Source organism: Ambystoma mexicanum, chromosome 4p, assembly GCF_040938575.1.
Source record: "Ambystoma mexicanum isolate Mex_15411 chromosome 4p, UKY_AmexF1_1, whole genome shotgun sequence".
NCBI classification, from domain to species: domain Eukaryota; kingdom Metazoa; phylum Chordata; class Amphibia; order Caudata; family Ambystomatidae; genus Ambystoma; species Ambystoma mexicanum.
Genome location: NC_090927.1, coordinates 134,782,647 through 134,807,384, shown reverse-complemented (window position 1 = coordinate 134,807,384; position 24,738 = coordinate 134,782,647). Strand labels below are relative to the sequence as shown.

The window sequence follows — 24,738 nt, the reverse complement described above, 5'->3', positions numbered from 1 at the left end:
CTGTGGGAATAACAGAACACAGACTTGTGTAATACCCCTAATTGGTGGGGATGTGTTTCACAATGAATTGTAAACATATGTAGAGATAACAGATGTTTTTACTGTTTTTTATATACAGACCATTTTTCCAAAGTATGAAGTGTAGAATGAGAGACTGATGAAGAAAGTATGAATGTGAATGAATGAATTAAGAGTATGGGCCACAGAATTATATGAAATGTTGAATATATATATTTTTTGATATAGCATCTTGTGCATAATTAAAGAAAATAAACTTGGGAATTGTAAACCAATCTAAAACCACTTGTGTACTCCGTCACCTTTGCATTTGGTCTACTAGTTCAAATCCTGTGATATTTTTGTTAGATTGACCTGTAGAACTAGGGACTTTAAAACAGGTACCCCTTCTCTTTATTGCATTGCGATGATTGATGACATTCTGGGATTTTAAAGGGAAATTGATTTTATGATGTGTCACTTCAATTGTAAATTGGGTATTTTAAATCTATTTAAGTGATCATTTTATATAATTGGATAAGTGTGTTTTTTTGGAAGTATATAAAATGTGTATGGATTAATTGCCAAACCAAAACATAATTAAAAAATGTGTTTAAAAAAAAGTCTTCAAATTATAACTTTTCCCACACCATTATTAACGTTCTCATCCGAATTCATTAATACATCAGAAACTCAATATATGATTATATGGTATATAGCTGATCATATATATGATTATATAGCTGCTGAGGGAGGAGCATTACCCAATTAACTGGCACCGCAGGAAGCCCTAAAGCTCTTCCTAGGGGGGTGTGGGGACCCTGCCCAAGCGGCTTGGCAGAGGCAAGAGTAGGTACACCCATGGCAACCTAATGGCAAACCCTTCAACCATACACATCTCCACCCAAGGTAGGAGGAAGGCCTTCCCCACCTCATGACCATAAACCGCTAGTGGGGAAAGCCACCACCATGCACAAAACCCGGAGAATGAACCGGTACAAACGCCCAGCACACAGCACGGGCAGAGATGCTGAGCACAGAAGCCCGAACCAACAAGGTAAGAAAAGCCCCACTAACCCAACCCTAATATCTCAAGTTCCACATACACCTCTTAAACACAAAACAAACACAACCCCTTCTCTGCCCAGCAATCCACATGCATTTCACTACACTGCAACAACAAAACAACCCACACATAGTCCAGCACAAGAGCACATGGGAGCAGTGTCGGAGTGGGACAACAAATAGGCCCGGTCACCCAAAAAACAGTGGCCCACCCCTCGCCTCAAAAAAGTGGCCCAACCCTCGCCTCACGCCCCTTGACCTCTGATGACATCACCGGAAGTGATGTCATTTGACCCCACTCCAAAGTGACATCCCGGGAAGCGATGAAACACGACCTTTCAATCCTTGACAAAACAGGAAGTGGCATCAAATAGCATTGTTCCTAAGTACACTAAATCACTGGGAATTCAAGCAGACGTCCAAGGCCAAATAATAATATGTTATTGTATAGCACTTATGCTTAAGATCTTTTTTATAGAACAAATATGCATACAATATCACCCAACCTGTGTTGGTACTCATTTATCGACCTAAGAAGGATGAAAGGCGTTTTGGAAAAAAACCAAAAAATGTTGAAAAAAACTTCCAAACCGGCCCAGGCATGGCCAGAAACCGGCCCCCACTCCCCAGGGACGATATCGGCCCGGCCACGGGCCGAAAGGCCGAGGGGCCAATCCGACCCTGCATGGGAGTCCACCGAGCGGTAAATCGCAACCCAAGCTCAGCGAACGGAGCAAACCGAACTCAAGCTGTCAACAGGACATCACAACTCTCGCTCTACCTCTTCCCGCTATGCCCCACTAACACGCCTTCCTTTTCAGATCCGCCGGAGCGCCAGGGGAGCACTCGGTGGTGATAGTGCGCGGTACAAATGATCTTTAACATTAGCATTATGATTTTAGTGCAATTTACCACTGTGTCTCTGCCCTGTAGGAGAAGTCAAAGACCACGTCCCCCAGAATTCCCGTTGACACGCTGAGAAGGGGGTGTTGGGGGGGTGCAGCGAGGCTGCTGTCAGCTGCCGGTGGGCTGGGCCTGGGAGCAGAGAGGACGCCTCTCCCGTGTTTTTTCCTCTCTTCACACATCCTCTGGCAGCCAATGAGTCACTGGGAGCCGCCCCGCCCTCTCCGCCCTCCCCACCCTCCGGCAACACACAACAACAGCAGAGAAGCCCATCCAGCGGCAGCGGCAGCAGCATCCCTCCCGGGACGCAGTCCCCCCCCACCTCCCGGCTCCCGGGCTCTCTGGCAGACACACGTGCCGAGCAGGCGAGGCAGCAGGGACGTGCGGCAGAAGCAGCGAGGGGCCATGCAACGCTGCCCGCAGAAGCACCGGCAGAAGCAGCTGCGGCGGCGCCCATAGCACTGCAATGAATGGGCGTCCATCCTTAGGCGTGCCCCGCGCGAGAGGATCCGTGGCCCGCCCAGCCCCCGCATCCAGCATCCTGCCCCTCCCTCTCCACCATTCCCACTGATGCCTTCATGTGCGCTTCCCCTTTGGGTGCATATCACAGTGCCGGATCATTGCGGGGGGGTCCGGGAGGGACCGGCGCGACCTCTTTGTGCGGCGGTGTCTGGCGAATTGCTTTGCATGCATCTCGTGGGTGACCCGGCATGGGGGCGCATCTGTACGTGACGAGCTCCAGCGAGGTGTCTGTGCCCAGCCATCGCTGCTGCGGTGCACAGATGAGGAGGGGCGCCTGGAGGAAATAACTGGCACCCCCCGAGCCCCGACAGAGGTCCTCAAGGAGAAATTAGCCAAGAATTAAGGTGATCCTGCCTTGGATGTAGGCTGTCTGTGATACGCTAGTGTGCCACCCAGGGAGTGGCAAAGCCAAGATGTGTAGTAAACCCAAGAGCAGCGAGGCGCTGAAGGTGGTGGTCCGATGCCGCCCCATGAGCCGCAAGGAGGATGCAGCGGGGCACGAGCGCATCGTGGACATGGATGTCAAGCTGGGCCAGGTGACCCTTCACAATGCCAAGGCCTCCCCGGGGGAACTGGCCAAGACGTTCACCTTCGACGCCGTGTATGATGCCAGCTCCAAGCAGGCGGATCTGTACATCGAGACGGTCAGGCCACTGATCGACTCGGTCCTTCAGGGCTTCAATGGGACCATCTTCGCGTACGGACAGACGGGTACCGGGAAGACCTACACCATGCAAGGAGCCTGGGCGGACACAGAGAAGAGGGGGGTGATCCCCAATTCCTTTGAACATATCTTCACCCACATTTCCAGGTCCCAAAACCAACAGTTTCTAGTGCGGGCATCTTACCTGGAAATTTACCAGGAGGAGATCCGGGACCTCCTGTCCAAGGACCAAAGCAAGAAGCTAGAGCTGAAGGAGAACCCCGACTCTGGAGTCTACATCAAGGACCTCTCGTCGTTTGTGACCAAGAATGTGAAGGAGATTGAGCACGTCATGAACTTGGGCAACCAGTCGCGATCAGTGGCCAGCACCAACATGAACGAGCACAGCTCTAGGTCCCACGCCATCTTTGTCATTACAATAGAGTGTAGCGAGACAGATGCAGATGGAGAAGACCACATCCGGGTGGGCAAGCTCAACTTGGTGGACTTGGCTGGTAGCGAACGTCAGAGTAAAATGGGACAACATGGTGAAAGGCCAAAGGAAGCGTCTAAGATCAACCTGTCCTTATCAGCCCTGGGGAACGTGATATCTGCCCTGGTTGACGGCAAGAGCACTCACATCCCATACAGAGACTCCAAACTAACGCGCTTGCTTCAAGACTCTCTGGGTGGGAATGCCAAGACGATCATGGTAGCCACCCTAGGGCCTGCATCCCACAGTTACGATGAGACCTTATCGACACTCAGGTTCGCCAACAGGGCTAAGAACATAAAGAACAAGCCAAGAGTTAACGAAGACCCGAAAGACACTTTGTTGCGGGAGTTCCAAGAAGAAATTGCCAGACTTAAGGCCCAGCTGGAGACACGTGGCATGCTGAGCAAGAAGAGGAGGAGGAACAGCCGGCGGAGGAAGACGGTGGATGGGGATTCAATGGTGGACTTTGAGGCCGAAGAGGAGAACGAAGATAACATCATAGAGAAAAACGTGGAGAACTACTTGAAGGAGCAGACTGAGAAGCTGGAGCAGGAGAAGGCGGCCATCCAGGATGACCACAGTTTGTTGGCTGAGGAGAAACTGAAGCTGCTGGAGGAGAAGGAGAAGATGATGGAGGACCTTAGGAAGGAGCAGGAAGCTACTGAGCTGCTAGCGGTCAAATTCAAGGTAAGGCGTCTGATTTGTGACTTGCTTCCCTTTACGGTTGTGAAATATGAACAGTACTAATTTATCATGAAATCATTCTCCATTGGTAATTTCTTTATGTTTCATTCCTGTTCTAGACAGGCCTGATTTACCTATATCCTAAATTCTAGAGGCAGTAACATGTTTATCAAATACATTCTAGTAGAATCATCGCTGTTGTTCCAGCACTCCAGCCCAAGTGATTTACTTGTCCAGTGTTGTCTCCCAGAGTACAGGTGTCTTTTTTTATCCAGGGTATGTGTACATTTAAAAAGAATATATTGTTATTGATAGCTTGTTACTTGGTGTACTGGAACCTGCCATCTTCTTAAAGGCAGAACTTCCTGTAAGGCGCGTCAGTGCTGGAATGCTCTGATTGATAGAGGTCTCCCTCATGACTAAAGATGTATCACTGTGTGTTTCTCCTGCATAGAGTCAAAGTGGAAGGTCCAGGGGTCTGGTGGGGTGAGTAGGAGCAAGGTCCACCATTAGGATAGAGGTCTCCCTCATGACTAAAGATGTATCACTATGGGTTTCTCCTGCATAGAGTCAGAGAGGAAGGTCCAGGGGTCTGGAGGGGTGAGCAGGAGGGAGGTCCACCATTAGGATAGAGGTCTCCCTCATGACTAAAAATGTATCATTTTGGGTTTCTCCTGCATAGAGTCAGAGAGGAAGGTCCAGGGAACTGGTGGGGTGTGCAGGGGGGAGGTCCACCATTAGGATAGAGGTCTCCCCCATGACTAAAGATGTATCACTATGGGTTTCTCCTGCATAGAGCCAGAGAGGAAGGTCCAGGGAACTGGTGGGGTGTGCAGGGGGGAGGTCCACCATTAGGATAGAGGTCTCCCCCATGACTAAAGATGTATCACTATGGGTTTCTCCTGCATAGAGTCAGAGAGGAAGGTCCAGGGAACTGGTGGGGTGTGCAGGGGGGAGGTCCACCATTAGGATAGAGGTCTCCCCCATGACTAAAGATGTATCACTATGGGTTTCCCCTGCATAGAGTCAGAGAGGAAGGTCCAGGCGTCTGGAGGGGTGAGTAGGAGGGAGGTCAACCATTAGGATAGAGGTCTCCCTCATGACTAAAGATGTATCTCTATGGGTTTCTCCTGCATAGAGTCAGAGAGGAAGGTCCAGGGAACTGGTGGGGTGAGCAGGGGGAAGGTTCACCATTAGCAACCTTAGTTTGGGCCCATGATTACTAAATGACCATTTTGCTCACGGCCCACTGGCGGGGCAGCCGACAGGTTCCAGCCATACCATACTGGGTGTTAGCGTATTTGGTCCAACACTCTGTTGTCAGCATATGGGGTGTTTTGTCTTGTAAAGCTGCTTTGTTTTATTTTGGTGTCCCCTCCCCCATTTCTGGGGCCCAGTAGTTATGCGCATTCTTCAGATCAAAAGGCAGGAGCAGTAGAGCGCCCCCTGCAGTGCGGGTAAAAAATGCTGCCCGTGTAAATACATAACAAAATATAAAGGATGTGGTGGCAATGCTATGCCTCAGATCTATCTCTTTTTTTGGGGTTCGCGGGGATTGGGCTAAGACAGTGGATTTAGAAGAGTTAACCGATGGGGGCATTTGAGCTCTATTGAGGGGTGGGGAGTCGCTCCTTTTGATACACTTGGATACTTCTGAAGAGGGGATGTTATCTGGTCATTAAGTCGTTAGCTGTAGAACAGGAAGACCTTGGTTCAGATCCTAGAACCCCCACATGGCCAAATGATGTGATCCTGGGAAAACCACCTGATGCTTTTTACCAGGCGTATCCAGGGGAGTTGCTAGGTCTGGAAAAGACCCGGGGCTACGCTGATGTCGGAACTGTTGGGACTGGGGGCTAGCTAGCCTTTTGGTTGTAGCTCCTGAGATTCTATCAGGGGCTACAACCAAAAGACCAGGGGCTATAGCCCCCTAAGACCCCCCCTAGCAATGCCTATGGGCGTATCCCCCAGTAGATAATACTGGGTCATGTGCCCCACTGGTCCAGTATTGGTGTTTTGTTGGTTGTTGTTATTGATGTCATAGCGCGTGCTCCGATTTCCGTCTCTTGTTTTTCTGTTGACCACTGAGGACCCCTTGCGATGCAGTGGGGGCTAAACGCTATTGACCTCTGGGGATGGGGTTGTGCCCTCTGCGTGCATTTGAGAGGCTCTGCTTGCTACCACTTCTGCAGTGCCATGAAACAGTTAGTTCGGGCTAATATGATCACTGAAAGAGGTAGCCAATTACAATCTGTGCTATCGAGGGGGAAAAGAACTCCAAGGCAGGTTGTCAAGCTCAAGACTCCCATCAGACACCACTGGTGCATTGAGAGATCAGGCGCTCGTGCTCAGAACTGGGATCTTGGCAGGCGCATCAGGGGAAGGTTGTGCAACGGAAGGCGCGGGCAGACTCCCCCTCACCCCCCACACTTATGGAAGTGTGAATTTGAAAATGAGTGACCAGTTTGACATAAAAGTACACTTCTAAAAAACAGAAGACCCTGAAATGTAGCTGCAGACAAAGGTGTGTGGCCAGCAGGTGACAGGTCGAATCCTGGGTGGGGCGGAAAGCCTTCCGATGTCGCTGAAATGAGCAAGGGGGAATGCAAATGATGTCATTTCCGCCGGGAAGGCTTGGTCAATTTCCTTTTATTTTGCCCCTCTTCCAACATTCTAAGGGAAAAAAATACCTTCTCCCAACATTGGAACAACCACCGCCCTTTCATCTCTGCGTGGAAACGCAATGCAAAGCAGAATTTGGGGCTGCTTGAGATTGAGGACAAGGGATAATTGTTCGTTACATGGATGTGTGCAATCTATATTTTAACTGCATAAATGTAAGACGTTAATAAGGGATTGGATCATTGTTTTAGTTGTTGATCTAATTTGGATCTGTATTGAAGTACTTATTTGGATTTGTTTATTATTTGTATGGCGCCCCAAACCCTAGGGTAACTGGGCGCTTGAGAAATTTGAGGTTGCAGCAGGGATAGACAAGGTTATCAATCAAACAGGATATCACAACGAACGGACCCTGGGTTACAGGTGGGTCAGAGACAGAGGGAACAGAGAATCACAAGTTATTACCGACAAATGGACCCTGGTTACCTTATTTTGGCATTTCACACATAACCCTGGTTGGCTTTTGGATGATGTACTTGTAATGACTGATCATTGGGATTTTATGGGGCACTGACGGCGAAATAAATCTAACTGACCTTGAGCACCGTGGATTTGTGTAATAATATGAACTATTTAAAGTCGCGTGCATCCGTTTTCCACAGCCACTGTTTGAATGCTTTCACTATTCTCGTGCACACAGACCCACTTTGCTACACGCTGTTTTGTTTTTTGCACTTCTCCTGACTTGCATAGTCTATGTGTGCACTCTTGCATGCGTGTCAGACTAGTTCTGGCCATGGGGACAGTATGCAGGTGGCTTTGATAACTTGGCCCCACCAATCCAAGGAATTGGGGACTGGTGTTCTGGCAGACGGTGACTGGTTTCAGAAGAGATGCAGGTGGGGTGATCCTACACTCCAGGGTGTGCTTGGCCACTAGTTTGGCATCAGTGCCCTCTGATGGTGCCCACGCAGGAGAAGTGGGTGGGGCAACCAGGAAGGTCAGTGCCTCTGCCCTGCACCAGGAGACCTTTGCTCTGGCATCTAATGTGGTCAATACTATATTTCTTATGGGGAACCTTCAAACCTTTGCTCCTTGAGACCCTCTGCTCCAGTTGGGGATGCACGATCTGCCTTGGGTGCCACCCCTCAGGGTGCATCCGTGACCTTCAAGCCCAGAATGCCCTCCGGCCCGGTGGTGCTCCACTGTTTCAGGGTGGGGCCAAGCCTCATTTGCATATGGTTTTTCCTTTTCTGTAATGGCTTGGCAGACTGAAAAACGATGGCCTGGAGGGTTGCCCTGGAGCTGTGCCAGTGGTTATTATTAATTCAAAGCCTTCCAGCCATTGCCTCTTGTTTTGCTCTGTTCCAGCAGTGGCATGAGGTGCCCTTTGACCTTCTCTCAATCAGGCCTATCCTCCTCCCTACCTCTCTCCTTTGCTCATAATATTCTGAAGACATGGATCCTGCGGGTGAGGGCTCTGGTGTCTGTGCTGATGACCTCATCTGCCTGTGTCATGAGCATGGCGGACCATGGTCAAGCTGCCTTATATGTCGGTCCATTAATCCACGTAGTGGCAGGTGAGCTCCGCCGAATGCTCGGGCTGCTGTCTTTCTTCTCTATTTGATCCAAACGGCAGCACTGATGACCACACCAGCCCTTCTATCGCACAGTGACGACATCATGGGCTGTTCTGTGGCTCTGACTTAGGCATGTGAGAAAAATGATGTCATCTTCAGTCGGGTGACCTCATAGATCAGTCTGGCGCAAAAGATGGTTTCAGAACAATGAGGGGGAGATTTGAAGGCCTGATGGGTCGCCCTGGGGCTGGTGGTGCGCTTCCAATGTTTATAGGTGTGGGCTTGATGAGAAAGATATTGAGGGGCGGGGCTCTTCCACACACTGCATAGAGTCTGGGGATAATAATAATATCTAGTTTTATATAGCGCTACAAGCCCGCAGGCATCTGAGCGCTGAGATAACAGTTGATCAGCGGGACTTCTAACATTAGCTGAAGATATTCCTGCAGATCTGGTCTGGGACATGTTATGATAATTGTGGTCCTGTTTCTGTTTTCCAAGCAATTAAAAACAGTTAACTTCAAGGGCGTATCACAGGGATCTCTGGGAAATGTGAAGTTGAGTGTGAACATTGGCTTAGAAGCAGGCGTGTCTTTCATCCTGTGATCCGCTCTCTCCCTCGAGCGCCCCTCTCTCCCTCGAACGCCCCCTCTCTCCCCCTCGAGCGCCCCTGCCCCTCCCTCCCTCGAGCACCCCGCCCCCTCTCTCCCTCCCTCAAGCACCCCGCCCCCTCTCTCCCTCCCTCAAGCACCCCGCCCCCTCTCTCCCTCCCTCAAGCACCCTGCCCCTCTCTCCCTCAAGCACCCTGCCCCTCTCTCCCTCGAGCGCCCCGCCCCCTCTCACCCTACCTCAAGCGCCCCGCCCCCTCTCTTCCTCAAGCACCCCACCCCCTCTTCCTCGAGCGCCCCCCCTCTCTCCCTCGAGTGCCCAGTCCCCTCTCTCCCTCTAGCGCCCCACCCCCTCTCTCCCTCTAGCGCCCTGCCCCTCTCTACTTCTAGCGCCCCGCCCCCTCTCTCCCTTGAGTGCCCTGCCCCTCTCACCCTCCCTCGAGCGCCCTGCCCCCTCTCTCCCTCAAGCACCCCACCCCCCCTCTCCCACGCGCACCCCCCTCTCCCTCGAGCACCCCGCCCCCTCTCTCCCTCACGCACCCTGCCCCCTCTCTCCCCCACGCGCCCTGCCCCCTCTCTCCCTCATGCGCCCTGCCCCCTCTCCCTCGAGCGCCCTGCCCCCTCTCTCCCTCTAGCGCCCCGCCTCCTCTCTCCCTCTAGCACCCCGCCCCCTCTCTCCCTCTAGCACTCCGCCCCCTCTCTCCCTCGAGCGCCTCCCCCACTCTCCCCCACTAGCGCCCCGCCCCTATCTCCCTTGAGCACCCCGCCCCCTATCTCCCTCGTGCGCCCCGCCCCCTATCTCCCTCGTGCGCCCCGCCCCCTACTTTTGGTTGGTGAAGATGGCTGCCAGTCATAGATTGCAAGGGATCCCTACTGAATCCTGATTCATGGTGGCTTGTTTTGGGTATCGAATCTTTTTTATTGGGAATTTATTTTTGATCCAGGCTTTGTGATATGCATAAAGGGCACGACGTTCATTCATCGACAGTGTTTTTTCTGATGGGATTTTTGTAGAAATGTTTTTCTCAAAAAAACACATCGAAAAATATAGGGGGTTGTTGGTAAGAGTATGTAAGGTGTGAGGGGGTTGGTAATAGTGTAAAATTAATAGGGAAGTGGTAGGGGGCACCCCCCCAAAATAAAAATATACATTTTTGATTCATTTTTTCAAAGAAAAAACATTAGGCAAAAATCAGATCGAAAGAACGCTGTCGCTGAATGAGCACAGAATCATAAAGGGCTGCGCTTGTCTTTGCCACTGCCTCGTGGCGCTGTAGGAGTGTTGTGTGCTGATGGCGCATTTCCCAGTGGGGCGGGGCACCTTGGAGGCCTTATGCAAAACCTGGGATTGGGTACAAAATGAGACCTTGAGATCTGTACCCATTAGCTTGTTTGTGCATTTCCCTAGGGAGGGAGTGCTGGGGGTGTGCTCTGTGTGTGACCTTCCTCACCGTGGTTTGTGTTCAGTGTACAGGACACATGTAAAGATAGTGTTCCAGCCTCAAAAACCTGCCCTCCATTTGTGGGTGCTAGAGTGGGAATAGGTCAAAGACTTAACAGGGGACTGAAGAAAAAGAAGATGAGGATCAGGGGTGTACAAGTCCATTCCTCAAGGGGCAAATCCACTCCATGTTTTCACACTATCCTCCCACATCATTTGAATACATTGGGGCTTATGTTTCGTGGAGGGGCGTGAAATGCAGACATACAAACTTTATACACATGTATTTCACACCACGCTATATTTTCAATCATACATACCGAAAATTACGACTCCACTCCCCCTTCCTGTCTGCCATGCAAATACTCCAGCATTTACGCCCGCCTGGCATTTTCACCCGGGCATATATTATTCCTATGAAATCTGTCTTCTTTTTTACCCCAGCAAATAGGAATCCATTGTGAATGCTGCTTCAATGGCAGGCGGAATTTACTCACTTTACACTTTACACCTTCCTTTTGCACTCGCACGTGCAAATGATGGCATTTACGTGGAGGGGGCCTGCTTGCACCAAAGTTCAAACTTAACAGCCCCCCCCAACCCCCTTAGTGTAAATCACGGGCTCATTTGATCTAATGGGAGTCATTTTTATAGCGGATATCTTGGAAATGTGGAGTGGTTGGTTGCTCCCAAAATCCAGACTTGGAGAGCTCTGGTGTGGTCTTCAAACTGTGGGGCTTCCCTCTCCCCTTCCGTGCCCCCAGGGGGGTTGAAGGCGCTCCACATCTGAATAGAACATTAATGGTGCAGTGTATGCTCTTGCTACAAGAGAACCAAGGACCATCGGAACAGGATTAGACACAGCTAGAAGAGGGGGAGCACGGTGGGGAGGGGGGGGAGAGATGGGGGCCGGGGTGGAGAATAAAGGAGTCGTCCAGGACGAAGAAAAGAGATACAAATGCAGAGAAATCCGAAGCCTACCCAAAGGGGAGGGGGTAGTCAGGATTGGTCACTTCTTGTCTGCAGCCTGGCCAATGTTAGGTCATAGATTAGGACACCCACATAGACTCAGTAATGATGTTGAATTGTTCTTCTCTGCTCAGTTTACTTGTATTGAATAATTTGATTTGGTCCAAATCGCGTCCATAAGCAATGGCGTGCGTAGCACGTGTGTGGTTTACACGTTATATTTCACACCATTGTGTTCTATTTATTGTTTTGTTTTGAATGCATAAACACGAAAGGAAAAACTGCTAAAAAAGAAAAAAGCGGTCGGTAAATAACTGCCTAAAATGAAAAAAAAGCAGCAAATTAATGCATCCGTACATTCAAACAGTAATCGGCCACTTGTAGAAGGTGGCTTTGCTAAAAGTCTGCTGCAGAGAATGTTATTTATTACCTGTACAACACTGTGAACCCAATACCAGGCCTTTGAAGGGTCTGTAAGGCTGATTCTTTTCCTAAACTGTGATTGTATGTGAAACTAGTAAGTGGCAGGACACCCTGCGTTTCTTACCTTTATCCAGCCCCCAGTCCTTCCACATAGGGCACCCCCCCCCTTTACTTATCTAAGGCGAGAGATGTATGGACCGATCTAATGGACAGCGTCTGGAAATGGGGAGCAGGAAATGCATTGAAAAGGAATAAGGGGAGAACAGGCTTGAAACAGGTGGTGAAAAGACATTGACAAAAGGGGTGTGGCAGGGAAGCGGGGTTCCAGGACCTAAAGGCCTTGTGTCTCTGTATGGCCACATATCTCCTCCGTGACTTGATCTATCCTTGTAAGATACAATTGGGCTCCTGCAGCCATATGTTATTGGTCGGTTTATTGTGATGTTTTCGAATTCAGTAATTTCGAATGCATTAATTTCGAATCAATAATGTAGAAAAAATGTCTTTTTTTTAATGGGGGGTTTCCCCCCGGTTTTTTATAACACTTGTTTTACTAGCCAAACATCAAAAAACATAAAATAAAAAAATATTCGATTTTTTTTTTGTTGACATTATTTTTTTCTAAATTAATGCATTCGAAATTATTAATTCGACATTTTAACTGCACACCTTATTGATCTCCGAGAGAAGGAAGAGGGGGTCGTTTGTGAAGGAGGTCCGTAGAAAGGCGCAGAGACTCGAGCAGGGACCTTACAGCAAGTAGTGGGCATGAATCGCAGGGCGGAAAACATCAGATGGAACTGGTGGCTGCGGTTAATTTTCCACAGCTCAGAAGGTTGCTGCCCTGAGGAAGAGCCTGGTTTGCCGAAACATAAAGTTCTGTCTGTAAATACATTTTACACTCGGTTTATAAGAAATGTAATCAGTGGGGCCAATCACCTTCATTCCGAAGAAGAAAAAAAAGAAATGACCTATGCCCTTTTCTTAAGTGCTCATTTAGGGTTAAAGTGTCCCAGCTGGCGTGATAATGTCCAGCTATTAAACCCCTGGAGCCAGTGCTTTATATAGGATTTTGCCAAAGTCTGAAGCCTGTGAGACAGGCATGGTATCAAGAGAGACACAGACTCAAAAGTATTCGTTTTAAAACCTTTATTTGCTAAGGTTCCTGGGTTGAGGTAATGCCTGACTGGCGCCAACTCTAAAGGGATGGTTCCCTTGACTGATGTTTCTAAAGGCCTTCGATGTCTAATAGTCCAAAGTAAAAGTTTGTCTGTGTCTAAACCTATGCTTGACCTCACGCTTTACAAAAACGTGATAGGACGTCTTTTCAAAAGGAAAAATGGTGGTTGAACAGAAAAATGGAAACCAACATTGGTTTCAGGTGGTCTTCTCGCCAGGTGTAGTTTGGTCAATGTCACAAAAAATAGCTCATTCAAAGAGGGCTGTTCTTAAGACCTTCTCTGCAGCGCCCTTGCAGTGGTTCCAAATACCTTCTATGTCTTTGGGTTCCCTTCCCCAAGCTTCAACGTATTCAAGTTCCAAACAACCCCAAAGAAATGTAGAACACTTCCTTTGCAGCTTCCCGGGGATCCACGCACAAGCGCGCGCAGGATGCAGGAGCACTAACGTGCCACTCCGTGTATCAAGGAGGACCCACAGTGTCGTCCCAACGGTGGTGCTCCAGCCAATCTTCTCCCAATTCCATCTCCAGGTGTCCTACATATAAGGCCAATATTTAGTCTCATGGTGTTCACTATACAGTTGCACTCGGACACATAACGGCGTTCTGGACATCCAACAACATGTACAGAATACAGGTTATGCGGTCTCCTCATTTACATGTTATTCGCCCCACCCACTCCTACCCGTCTGCTTGTCTCTCGCCGCCACCTCCTACCCCCCTGGCTGCAACACATCCTCGTATATGAAATCTTGGTTCAGACAGAGTCTACACTGTGCCAGGCACAGCGCCCACTACGCGAGACGTTTCTGTAACAGGCCGCGATTAACCCTCTTTGTAAAGCGCCTAGCGGCTCATGGGAACTATGCCTGGGCTATATGGCATGTATTTTTAACCCCTTAAGGGGCATTTGGAAGGTCCTGGGAATGAAAATCCGCTGGGCAGACACCCCCACACTATAGCTTCACCGGGCTTGAGTGGCGCAGTTGTCCCACAACAGGAAACGCATTTCCTGGATGGAGGCCAAATGTATACGAGGCTGCTGGCGAGGGGATGCTCTTTTTGCATCCGTTAGCCTCACTGTCTTCGTAAATGATATCAAAAGCGTCCATTTAAGGCGAACCAATTGGTTGCAGATGCAGAAGGCAGACGTGGGCGCCTTCTATGCGCAACGCCCGTGCTCTGATCAGGAAGCCGTCCATTTGGAGCTGACTGAAGCAAACCTACTTTAATTTTTTTTTTGCATTTAACGGAAAATATAGAAGTTGCTATTAATGAAGACCAATGAAATGTCATTCTGTTTACAGGACTTTCACTCTTCTGTAAGACACAGGGAGCTTTGGAATGGACGTCATTGCTTGTATTTTTAGATTCTTATATACCTCTTTTACGTATTGGATTGATGCGTGTCGGTGTTTCTCCCTTTTAGTTGTTTGTGAAAAGTTCACTTGCAGAAACTCTGCCCGATAAAGCCTAAATGCAGCTTCTGGGCTGTGATCTGGGAGACACTATGAAGGCTTCCTTCCACCTGGATAAAGAAAACTTAATTGGCAATCTCGAACAGCTGGGAAACCCAATTCTTATTTGTTTACGGTTGGATATTTCGTGATTTTTCCCATCGGAAAGACTTTGGGTACAATTGTTCTCTTTTCTTGCAACCCATAATTTCTGGTGTACATTTTTTTAAAAGTTGTATTTTGTTATTTTATTTATTTTAATTTTTTTAAAATATACATCTAGCTATTAAGCTTTGTATATACAACATAAAACATCTTAAAATACCCAGATAAAACAGAATATTAAAATGCTTACAAGGTTATGACATACAATTAATACATGTAACACAACATTTGCATCTCTCTATAGATTTAAAAGATCGCAACCATCTTAAGATGCATTGAAAGTGACTGGATTTGAGGGTCTGTGGGTCCGATCCATTACATAGCTGGTAAATGGACCGCTGTTGTAGTTTGAGGCCAGTCTAACAATTCGGTTCTGATATGAAAGGTTACGCAGCTTCTGTTTTAGCTTTTTGGTGATAGCCGAGGTAGTACTCGGGAGAATATCTATATCAATCTGCCATCTATCAAAAACCTTTACTCGATTGCCAATAGTGCCCACATTCTTAAAATTCTCCAATCTGAGACATGACTCGATGCAATTTACCGCCTTCGTGCCGCTATCTAGCCTTGTCAAATGTATCCAGCTCGTAAAAGATCTTTGCACAAGTGTTGACACAATCCCAGTGAAGCCAAATTCTAGATATCAAAAAATCTACGGATAAAGCCGATGGCATATTGAATAGTTCCCGAAGAAGTTTAGCTTCAAAACGGATCAGTTCAGGACCATGTGCATGGCCCCAAATTCCCATTCCGTAGGACAGGACTGGCACTATTTTGGCAGAGAATAGCAGAAGTACAGTCTGAACTGATATACCCCCATTTCTACCTAATAAAGAACGTATAGTCTGTGTCATGAGCATACATTTGGCTTTAATTTCTTCCCAATGAAGGTTCCACTTCAAAAAGCAATCGACGTATAGACCGAGATATGTATAACTAGTTACAGCTTCCAGATGGGGACCTTCAAGCTGCCAGCTGGGCAGATTTTGGCTGCTTTAACGGTGGGAAAATGATGACTTTGCTTTTAGAGATGTTGACAGTTAGGCCATTTTGGGCGGCATAGACCCCTAGAGTGGAGATCATCGCCTGAAGGCCCTCTGGAGTATGATCTAAAAATATCAAGTCATCTGCGTAAGCTAACCAGCTCATAAACTATCACACGTGCTAAATGCAATGTGGAGTGAGGACCGGGGAGCTCCTCTCGTGGCATCAATGAAGCTCAGAACACGCATCCAGTCCAACCCCCAAAATAAGCAAGGTGAGAAGGCTATCGCGCACACCTAAATGCAATGTGTAGTGAGCGCCTGGGAGCTCCTCATGGCCTCAAGGAAGCTCCAGAACACGCATACGGTCTAACCCCCAGAATAAGCAAGGTGAGAAGGCTATCATGCACACGCTAAATACAATGTGGATTGAGGACCTTGGAGCTCCTCATGGCCTCAGTGAAGCTCCAGAACATGCGTCCAGTCCAACCCCCAGAATAAGCAAGGTGAGCAGGCTATCACGCACACGCTAAATGCAATGTGGAGTGAGAACCTGGGAGCTCCTCATGGCCTTAAGGAAGCTCCAGAACACGCATCAGTCTAACGCCCAGAATAAGCAAGGTGAGAAGGCTATCATGCACACGCTAAATGCAATGTGGAGTGAGGACCTGGGAGCTCCTCATGGCCTCAATGAGGCTCCAGAACACGCATCCAGTCTAACCCCCAGAGTAAGCAAGGTGAGAAGGCTATCACACACACGCTAAGTGAAATGTGGAGTGAGGACCTGGGAGCTCCTCATGGCCTCAGTGAAGCTCCAGAACACGCGTCCAGTCCAACCCCCAGAATAAGTAAGGTGAGCAGGCTATCACACACACACTAAGGGCCTGGGAGCTTCTCATGGCCTTAAGGAAGCTCCAGAACACGCATCCAGTCTAACCCCCAGAATAAGCAAGGTGAGCAGGCTATCACGCACACACTAAGTGCAATGTGGAGTGAGGGCCTGGGAGCTTCTCATGGCCTTAAGGAAGCTCCAGAACACACATCCGGTCTGACCCCCAGAATAAGCAAGGTGAGAAGGCTATCACGCACACACTAAATGCAATGTGGAGTGAGGACCTGGAAGCTCCTCAGGGCCTCAGTGAAGCTCCAGAACACGCGTCCAGTCCAACCCCCAGAATAAGCAAGGTGAGCAGGCTATCACGCACACATTAAAAAATATGGAGTGAGGACCTGGGAGCTCCTCATGGCCTCAGTGAAGCTCCTGAACACGCGTCCAGTCCAACCCCCAGAATAAGCAAGGTGAGCAGGCTATCACGCACATGCTAAATGCTATGTGGAGTGAGGACTGGGCAGCTCCTCATGGCCTCAATGAGGCTCCAGAACACGCATCCGGTCTAACCCCGAGAATAAGCAAGGAGAGAAGGCTATCACACACATGCTTAATGCAATTTAGAGTGAGGACTGGGGAGCTCCTCATGGCCTCAATGAGGATCCAGAACACGCATCCGGTTTAACCCCGAGAATAAGCAAGGAGAGAAGGCTATCACACACACGCTAAATGCAATGTGGAGTGGGAACCTGGGAGCTCCTCATGGCCTTAAGGAAGCTCCAGAACACGCATCCAGTCTAACCCCCAGAATAAGCAAGTTGAGCAGGCTATCACGCACACACTAAGTGCAATGTGGAGTGAGGGCCTGGGAGCTTCTCATGGCCTTAAGGAAGCTCCAGAACACGCATGCAGTCTAACCCCCAGAATAAGCAAGGTGAGCAGGCTATCACGCACACGCTAAATGCAATGTGGAGTGAGGACCTGGTAGCTCCTCGTGGCCTCAGTGTGAAGCTCCAGAACACGTGTCCAGTCCAATCCCCAGAAAAAGCAAGGTGAGCAGGCTATCACGCACACACTAAGTGCAATGTGGAGTGAGGGCCTGGGAGCTTCTCATGGCCTTAAGGAAGCTCCAGAACACGCATGCAGTCTAACCCCCAGAATAAGCAAGGTGAGCAGGCTATCACACACATGCTTAATGCAATTTAGAGTGAGGACTGGGGAGCTCCTCATGGCCTCAATGAGGCTCCAGAACACGCATCCGGTCTAACCCCGAGAATAAGAAAGGAGAGAAGGCTATCATACACATGCTAAATGCAATGTGGAGTGAGGACTGGGGAGCTCCTCATGGCCTCAATGATGCTTCAGAACACATGTCCAGTCCAACCCCCAGAATAAGCAAGGAGAGAAGGCTATCACGCACACGCTAAGTGCAATGTGGAGTGAGCACCTGGGAGCTCCTCATGGCCTCAATGAGGCTCCAGAACACGCATCCGGTCTAACCCCGAGAATAAGCAAGGTGAGAAGGCTATCACACACATGCTAAATGCAATGTGGAGTGAGGACTGGGGAGCTCCTCATGGCCTCAATGAGGCTCCAGAACACGCATCCGGTCTAACCCCGAGAATAAGCAAGGTGAGAAGGCTATCACACACATGCTAAATGCAATGTGGAGTGAGGACTGGGGAGCTCCTCATGCCCTCAATGAGGCTCCAGAACACGCATCCGGTCTAACCCCCAGAATAAGCAAGGAGAGAAGGCTATCACACACGCTAAATGCTATGTGGAGTGAGACTGGGGAGCTCCTCATGGCCTCAATGAGGCTCCAGAACACGCATCTGGTCTAACCCCAGAATAAGCAAGGTGAGCAGGCTATCACGCACATGCTAAATGCAATGTGGAGTGAGGACTGGGGAGCTCCTCATGGCCTCAATGAGGCTCCAGAACACGCATCCGGTCTAACCCCGAGAATAAGCAAGGTGAGAAGGCTATCACACACATGCTAAATGCAATGTGGAGTGAGGACTGGGGAGCTCCTCATGCCCTCAATGAGGCTCCAGAACACGCATCCGGTCTAACCCCGAGAATAAGCAAGGAGAGAAGGCTATCACACACGCTAAATGCTATGTGGAGTGAGACTGGGGAGCTCCTCATGGCCTCAATGAGGCTCCAGAACACGCATCCGGTCTAACCCCAGAATAAGCAAGGTGAGCAGGCTATCACGCACATGCTAAATGCAATGTGGAGTGAGGACTGGGGAGCTCCTCATGGCCTCAATGAGGCTCCAGAACACGCATCCGGTCTAACCCCGAGAATAAGCAAGGTGAGAAGGCTATCACACACATGCTAAATGCAATGTGGAGTGAGGACTGGGGAGCTCCTCATGCCCTCAATGAGGCTCCAGAACACGCATCCGGTCTAACCCCGAGAATAAGCAAGGTGAGAAGGCCCTTCCTCAATTGCTGTTAAAGGTGATTTATGCACGTGCAAAGGCAGGCGCCTGCAAGCTCGCAGCTCGAGTGATGCTATGAAAGGGCACATGGAGGCAATGCCCGCTTGGGTCAAGACGCATCACCTGGGATGGCAGCTCTGCCCACAGAGTCTAATGGTCAATCTGGGGCACAAAAGGCTCTGACAACGAAGGGCGGATAACTACTTGGCATATGGCACTGACGGACAAGGAGCACGTTGGACTGGAATACACAGGTAGTTCTACGTCTGAAAGCAAACCAGTTACACAACCGCACATACAGTGAACCTCAGTGAACCAAGGAAACGAAACTCAAAACAACAATGAAAACCTAACTACTCCCCCCCCCTAACCTTCAGCCATTCACAGGAAAGGAAAAAGAAGCAGGATGAGAAAATGAAGGAGGACTAGAAGATTAAATACACGGCCAAACAGTGCTGGGCTGGTTCAGGAATCCAGGTACACACTGCCGAGCAGTGCTGGTTCGGGAACCAAGACACACACTGCGAAGCAGTGCTCGTTCAGGATTCGAGACACCCTGCCAAGCAGTGCTGGTCCAGGAAACAAACCCATTGCCAAGCAGGACTGCTTCAGGAATCAAGGCACACTGCCAAGCAGCGCTGTTTCAGGAAATCAGGCACACACTGCCGAGCAGTCTTGGTTCAGGAAACCAGGCACACACTGCTGGTTCAGGAATTGCGGCACACTGCCAAGCAAAGCAGTGCTAGTTCAGAAAACGAAGCACACTGCCGACCAGTTATGGTTCAGAAATCAAGGCACACTGCCAAGCCTTGCTGGTTCGGGAAACCAGGCACACACTGCCGAGCAGGGCTGGTTCAGGAAAGCAGACACACACACTGCCGAGCAGGGCTGGCTAAGGAATCGAGCGCACTGCCAAGCAGTGCTGGCTCAGGAATCAAGGCACACTGCCAAGCAGTGCTGGTTCGGGAATCACGGTAAACTGCCGCGCAGTTCTGGAATTAAGGCACACGGTCGAGCAGTGCTGTTTCAGGAAATTAGACGCACACTGCCGAGCCGAGCGTCTTGGTTCAGGTAACCAGGCACACACTGCTGGTTCAGGAATCACGGCACACTGCCCAGCAAAGCAGTACTTGTTTAGGAAACAAGGCACACTGCCGAGCAGTTATGGTTCATTAATCGAGTCACACTGCCAAGCAGTGTTGGTTCAGAAATCAAGGCACACACTGCCAAGCAGGGCTGTTTCAGGAATCAAGGCACAGACTGTCGAGCAGTGCTGGTTCAGGAAAGACATTGCCAAGCAGGACTGCTTCAGGAAAGAAGGCACACACTGCCGAGCAGTTCTGTTTCAGGAAACCAGGCACACCGCCAAGCAGTGCTGGCTCAGGAATCGGGGGAACACACTGCAGAGCAGGGCTGGTTCGGGAAACACGGCACCCTGCCGAGCAGTGCTGGTTCAGGAAACAAGGCACACTGCCCAGCAGTTATGGTTTAGGAATCGAGGCACCCACTGCCGAGCAGCACTGGCTCAGGAAAGAAAGGTGACTATGGCACAGGACAAGCCCAGGTTTCGAGGAAACCCTGTATTGCAAACACGGGAATGGAGAATTTTCAGACACAAAGTTGGTCGGTCAGAAACGAGGATTAGTGACTAACACTACACTGATGCAAACAGAAGCTCACGTGGCACGAGTGCGATCGATCCAGACTAGCACCCGCCAGCCACACGAGGGGGCTGGGAGAGAGGTGGTCAGGGGTTTGCCATTCGAAGAATCAAGGGTCCCGGTAATTGTCGATAGTTTGGGCTATTAGGTGGCAAGTCGGGAGAAACGGCCTATGAGGAGGGATACAAACAAAACCTGTAAGTGTTTGGTTATTTGCCCGCCCATGGCCATGCTAATCCCTATAGCCGTCCCCACCCAGTTCCTGCCCCTCCCCACACAATACACCTCCTCATGGGAACTCTTTCAGCTTGCTTCATTCAAGCCTTACCATCAAGCATAGCACTCAAGGGGCCTGCCAGTGTCTTTTCAAAGCAGTCTTCTGAGAGTTATGGAGTTGAAAACCCTCTACTGGTGCAATAAAAATGTCTCGCCGCATCTGCATTCAGACACCCGATTTATAAGCACTCTGCGTGCCCTTTACTGAAGTCTGTTAAATACATCCCTTTGGCAAAGCCAACAGTTCTGGCTTGTGTGCAAGCATTAGGCATTTGCCAGGCACTGTTATTAGATACCAGGTACTCGCACCATTTTGCACCTGCTACCATCAATGGCCAATTAATACCCCTCCGGCAGTGCCTGGCAAGTGCCTTTCCCATGCCCACACAAAAGCCCAAGCTGCTGGCATTGCCAACGCCTGTTTTTCTGTTGTAGTTAATGCTGGGCTATCATTCACACCTCTTGGATTTAATTCGCCACTCCCAAGCAAGCCAAACCGAGGGACTGCAGTCAAGCAAGTGGCCTGCCAGCGAAGGGACCGGGCCGGAATGTACGGAGGAAACATAGCCTGCAAACATTCTGCACCCCGACCATAGAAGCCCTGTGTACTATATACAGGGATGTAAACTACTAGCAGGGCTACGAGTGGGGTAAGAAATCTAGGGGGTGAGGGCTCATTTGGGGGCGTGGCTTGTGGGATGGGCCTAAAAAAGTACAGCATTTATACATTTGTATGCGTACCTTACTATGGTCTGTGTAGTATGCAAGACATATTTTATAAACATAGAAATATGTAACATATTTCTATGTTTATAAAAGATCCATCTTTCATAAAGCTTTGCCGACGGACAAAGCCAGAGGCGTCTTTGTCCGTCGGCAAAGTTTTATAAAAGATGGCTTGAAGTGTGTACTTTTCATGCCATATTTTATAAACCTCACTGTGGCTGGCTGGCACTTTTGTCAGCTTGCCTGATTTAATGCGGGCGCATCTCCTGTCGCAGCTGCGGACGCGGCGGGATAATGTGTCCCGCCAACGTTATGGTGAGAACGGGGGCCCCTGGCTCAGCCCCACTTTTTGGAGACTGCCGCGGCCTGGACCCGGCCCACTTAAAGCACTGACTACTAGCGTACTGGGGGTCCCTGCAGCCCCTGCGATGTGGGGGACCTGCCATTGTATGTCCTGAGAGTGGGCCCTCCTGAAGAAAAAAGAAATAAACTTTAAAAAAATATATATATATCGTTTCTTTTTTACATCACTCTGCCTTCATAAAGAAATTCTTTCTGTAACAGAAATCATTTCTTTATGGAGGCAGAGAGACTACAAAAAGAAACTATTTCTTTTTGAAGTTGCAGGCCTCCATGTCATGAGTGGGGCCCTGAGACTTAGAAAAAAAACAGTTTCTTTTTGTAATCACTCTGCCTTCATAAAGAAATTCCTTTAAAAAGAAATGTATTTTTGAAGTTATACCCGGGGGCATGGCATGGAGGCCTCCAGATCCTCTGCAGATGACGGCAACAAGTGCTCCTGGTTGCTGCAGACTACGCATTAAAGGTAAGAAAATGTGTGTACGTGCGTGAAGTGTATGCATATATCTATCTATGTGATGTAATAACGAGTGAGTACATGATGTATGGGTGGCTGCCTGGCTGTGCCTGTATGGAGAAAGGTATACACTTGAATGGATGGGTGGCTGGGTGTGCGGGTGAATGGTGTGTGTGCTTGGGTTCAGGGACGCAACAAAACCTACATTTCAGGGGGGTCTAACCCTTCACATTCATGTGAGAGGTGCTAACTTCACAGGTTGTGGGGGCAGTGCAAACCTATTTGTGTGGGGGCATCTAACTTCTTTACGCATTCTAATGAGACTATTCTAGTGCAGCTTCAATGTTACAAGCAGTTAACTCTCTCATTTAAGTCTGAAAGCACCCACTTATGAACTGCTGTGAGAATACGTAGTCTCCTGTCCGCTCTCTACCCTTCCAATTATTTCCCTGGCATGCAAGTACTAAACTTACATCACGATTTCAATTGGCTAAAAAAAATATGCATTTGAATGCAGATACTAACAGTGAAATGCTTTTTGTTAGTTATTTCCTAACCCATTTAACATCTGTGTCCTGTTCAGTCCGTCATGACTCTTTAGGTCAGCCAGGTCAACATAATCCAAAATTGTGGGTGTGTGGGGCAGAGGGATGAAACCCAGTCATATCAATGGTGTTGCACCACTGCTTATTTTGAATGCCATGTTTACTTATTGGTAATCTTCATTACGCCTAACCGTATTCTTCCTTGTCCCAGTACTTGTATATGAGGAATTTTACCTCATACACAAGTACCGGGATGAGGTAGCGGGACATGGAGGTAATGAATGACTTAGTTACATGTAATATTCATTATTCCTAGTCCCACTCTTCCTCCTCCCAGTACTTCCCTATGAGGCAAGGTGCCTCATACATAAGCACTGGGACAAGGAAGAGGGACGTGGAGGTAATTCTGGGCAGAGGAGATGATTTTGGGGGCTGGGGCAGGAGGTGGGAGGGAGAGGGGATGTTTGGGGTGGTGGGCGGGGATTGTGTGATAAATCGTCATGGTCATCCATGTGCACGCTAAGCAGGCATGATATGCGGTATTAGTGGCCGGAGAGGAATTTTGGTGCAGCCAGTCAAGTCATTTCTTGGGTTGGCTTGATGTTTTAGTAACTGGGCATATCTGTTAAAGCGGTCTGGCTAAGTGTAATTGCCTGCCTAGACTGGCATTTGGGTGCTGCCAGTCTAGCCGTTTCTTACTGTGGCATTGTATATTTTTCTGGGTATTTTTGATAAAACAACCCTGATACTTGTTATTGCTTCGACTAGAATGTTGGTGCAATCAGTCTAGGTATGTCTAAATGTGGTCTGGCATGCTTTACTGTAATATGTTAGTACGTGTCTAGATTAGCCTGTATTGTGCAGCCAGGTGGACATGTTTTCACTGTGCCATGGCATTTTTAACAGCAAAGCATTACATTAATGAAAGCATTAATGTTCTTGTGCACTGTTGGTGACTTGCATGTATTGGATTTTTGGATTGGTGTTCCCCAACAAAACAATTGCAGATGCTGTGGCTTTTTAGCCAATTTCTCTTCGAAAGTGTGCTGTATGATAAATTAAAACACATATATATCTTCCTCCTACTGCAGTGTGCGGCGTACCCCTGCAGCAGCACGTTCGTACGTATTGCGCAAGCGTTGTAACCTAGGCCAGCCCAGAGTGTGGCGTGACGCGTGATTTTTGTTTCCGAGCTGGGGGCCCTCCTCATGGTTCGGAGGGGGGGGCACTGATTTAAACGATATACATTTAGGAACAGTAAGCTAGTGTAAGGAACGGAGCGCGGGTGAGATATGCGAACCATAAGAGATACCTGTGGCTACACGCGCTGCCAGGTTCTGAAGCAGTTGAAGACGATGAATGAGATTGAGGGTTGAGCAAGAAACAGAGAGTTTGAATTTGTTGTGCAATCGGAGGGTGCAATTGTCCATATTACTTGCTGTCCAATGGGTGGGTGATGTTGTCCAATAGGAGGCGCTGTACCTGGTGGGAGATGATAGTTTTCCAGACAGTGGGTGTGAAGTGTTGACCAGCATGATGAGTCCTTTTTTGATCCCATATTTGATCAATATTATTCCAAATTGGGTAACCGTATTGGAAATTGAGACTATGTCCAGTGTGCCATAGTGTCCTATATTGAGGGAAGGATCGCTTAGTCTGGTATTATTCTCTAGAAGAGTGATCTAACCATTGAGGGA

General features: G+C 49.0%; 1 protein-coding gene across 2 annotated transcripts in view; it reads left to right on the top strand.

Moving 5' to 3' along the window:
* The first annotated feature begins 2,124 nt into the window (after window positions 1-2,124).
* The window catches only part of KIF3C (kinesin family member 3C), a 504,835-nt gene continuing 482,221 nt past the window's right edge, over window positions 2,125-24,738 (top strand). The window contains exon 1 of one of the 2 annotated variants that reach the window (XM_069605572.1): window positions 2,125-4,313. In XM_069605572.1, coding sequence (XP_069461673.1) covers window positions 2,901-4,313 — 1,413 coding nt within the window. In that variant the 5' untranslated portion in view covers window positions 2,125-2,900. The remainder of the gene's footprint in view (window positions 4,314-24,738) is intronic. The other variant, XM_069605571.1, reaches the window with a different exon arrangement.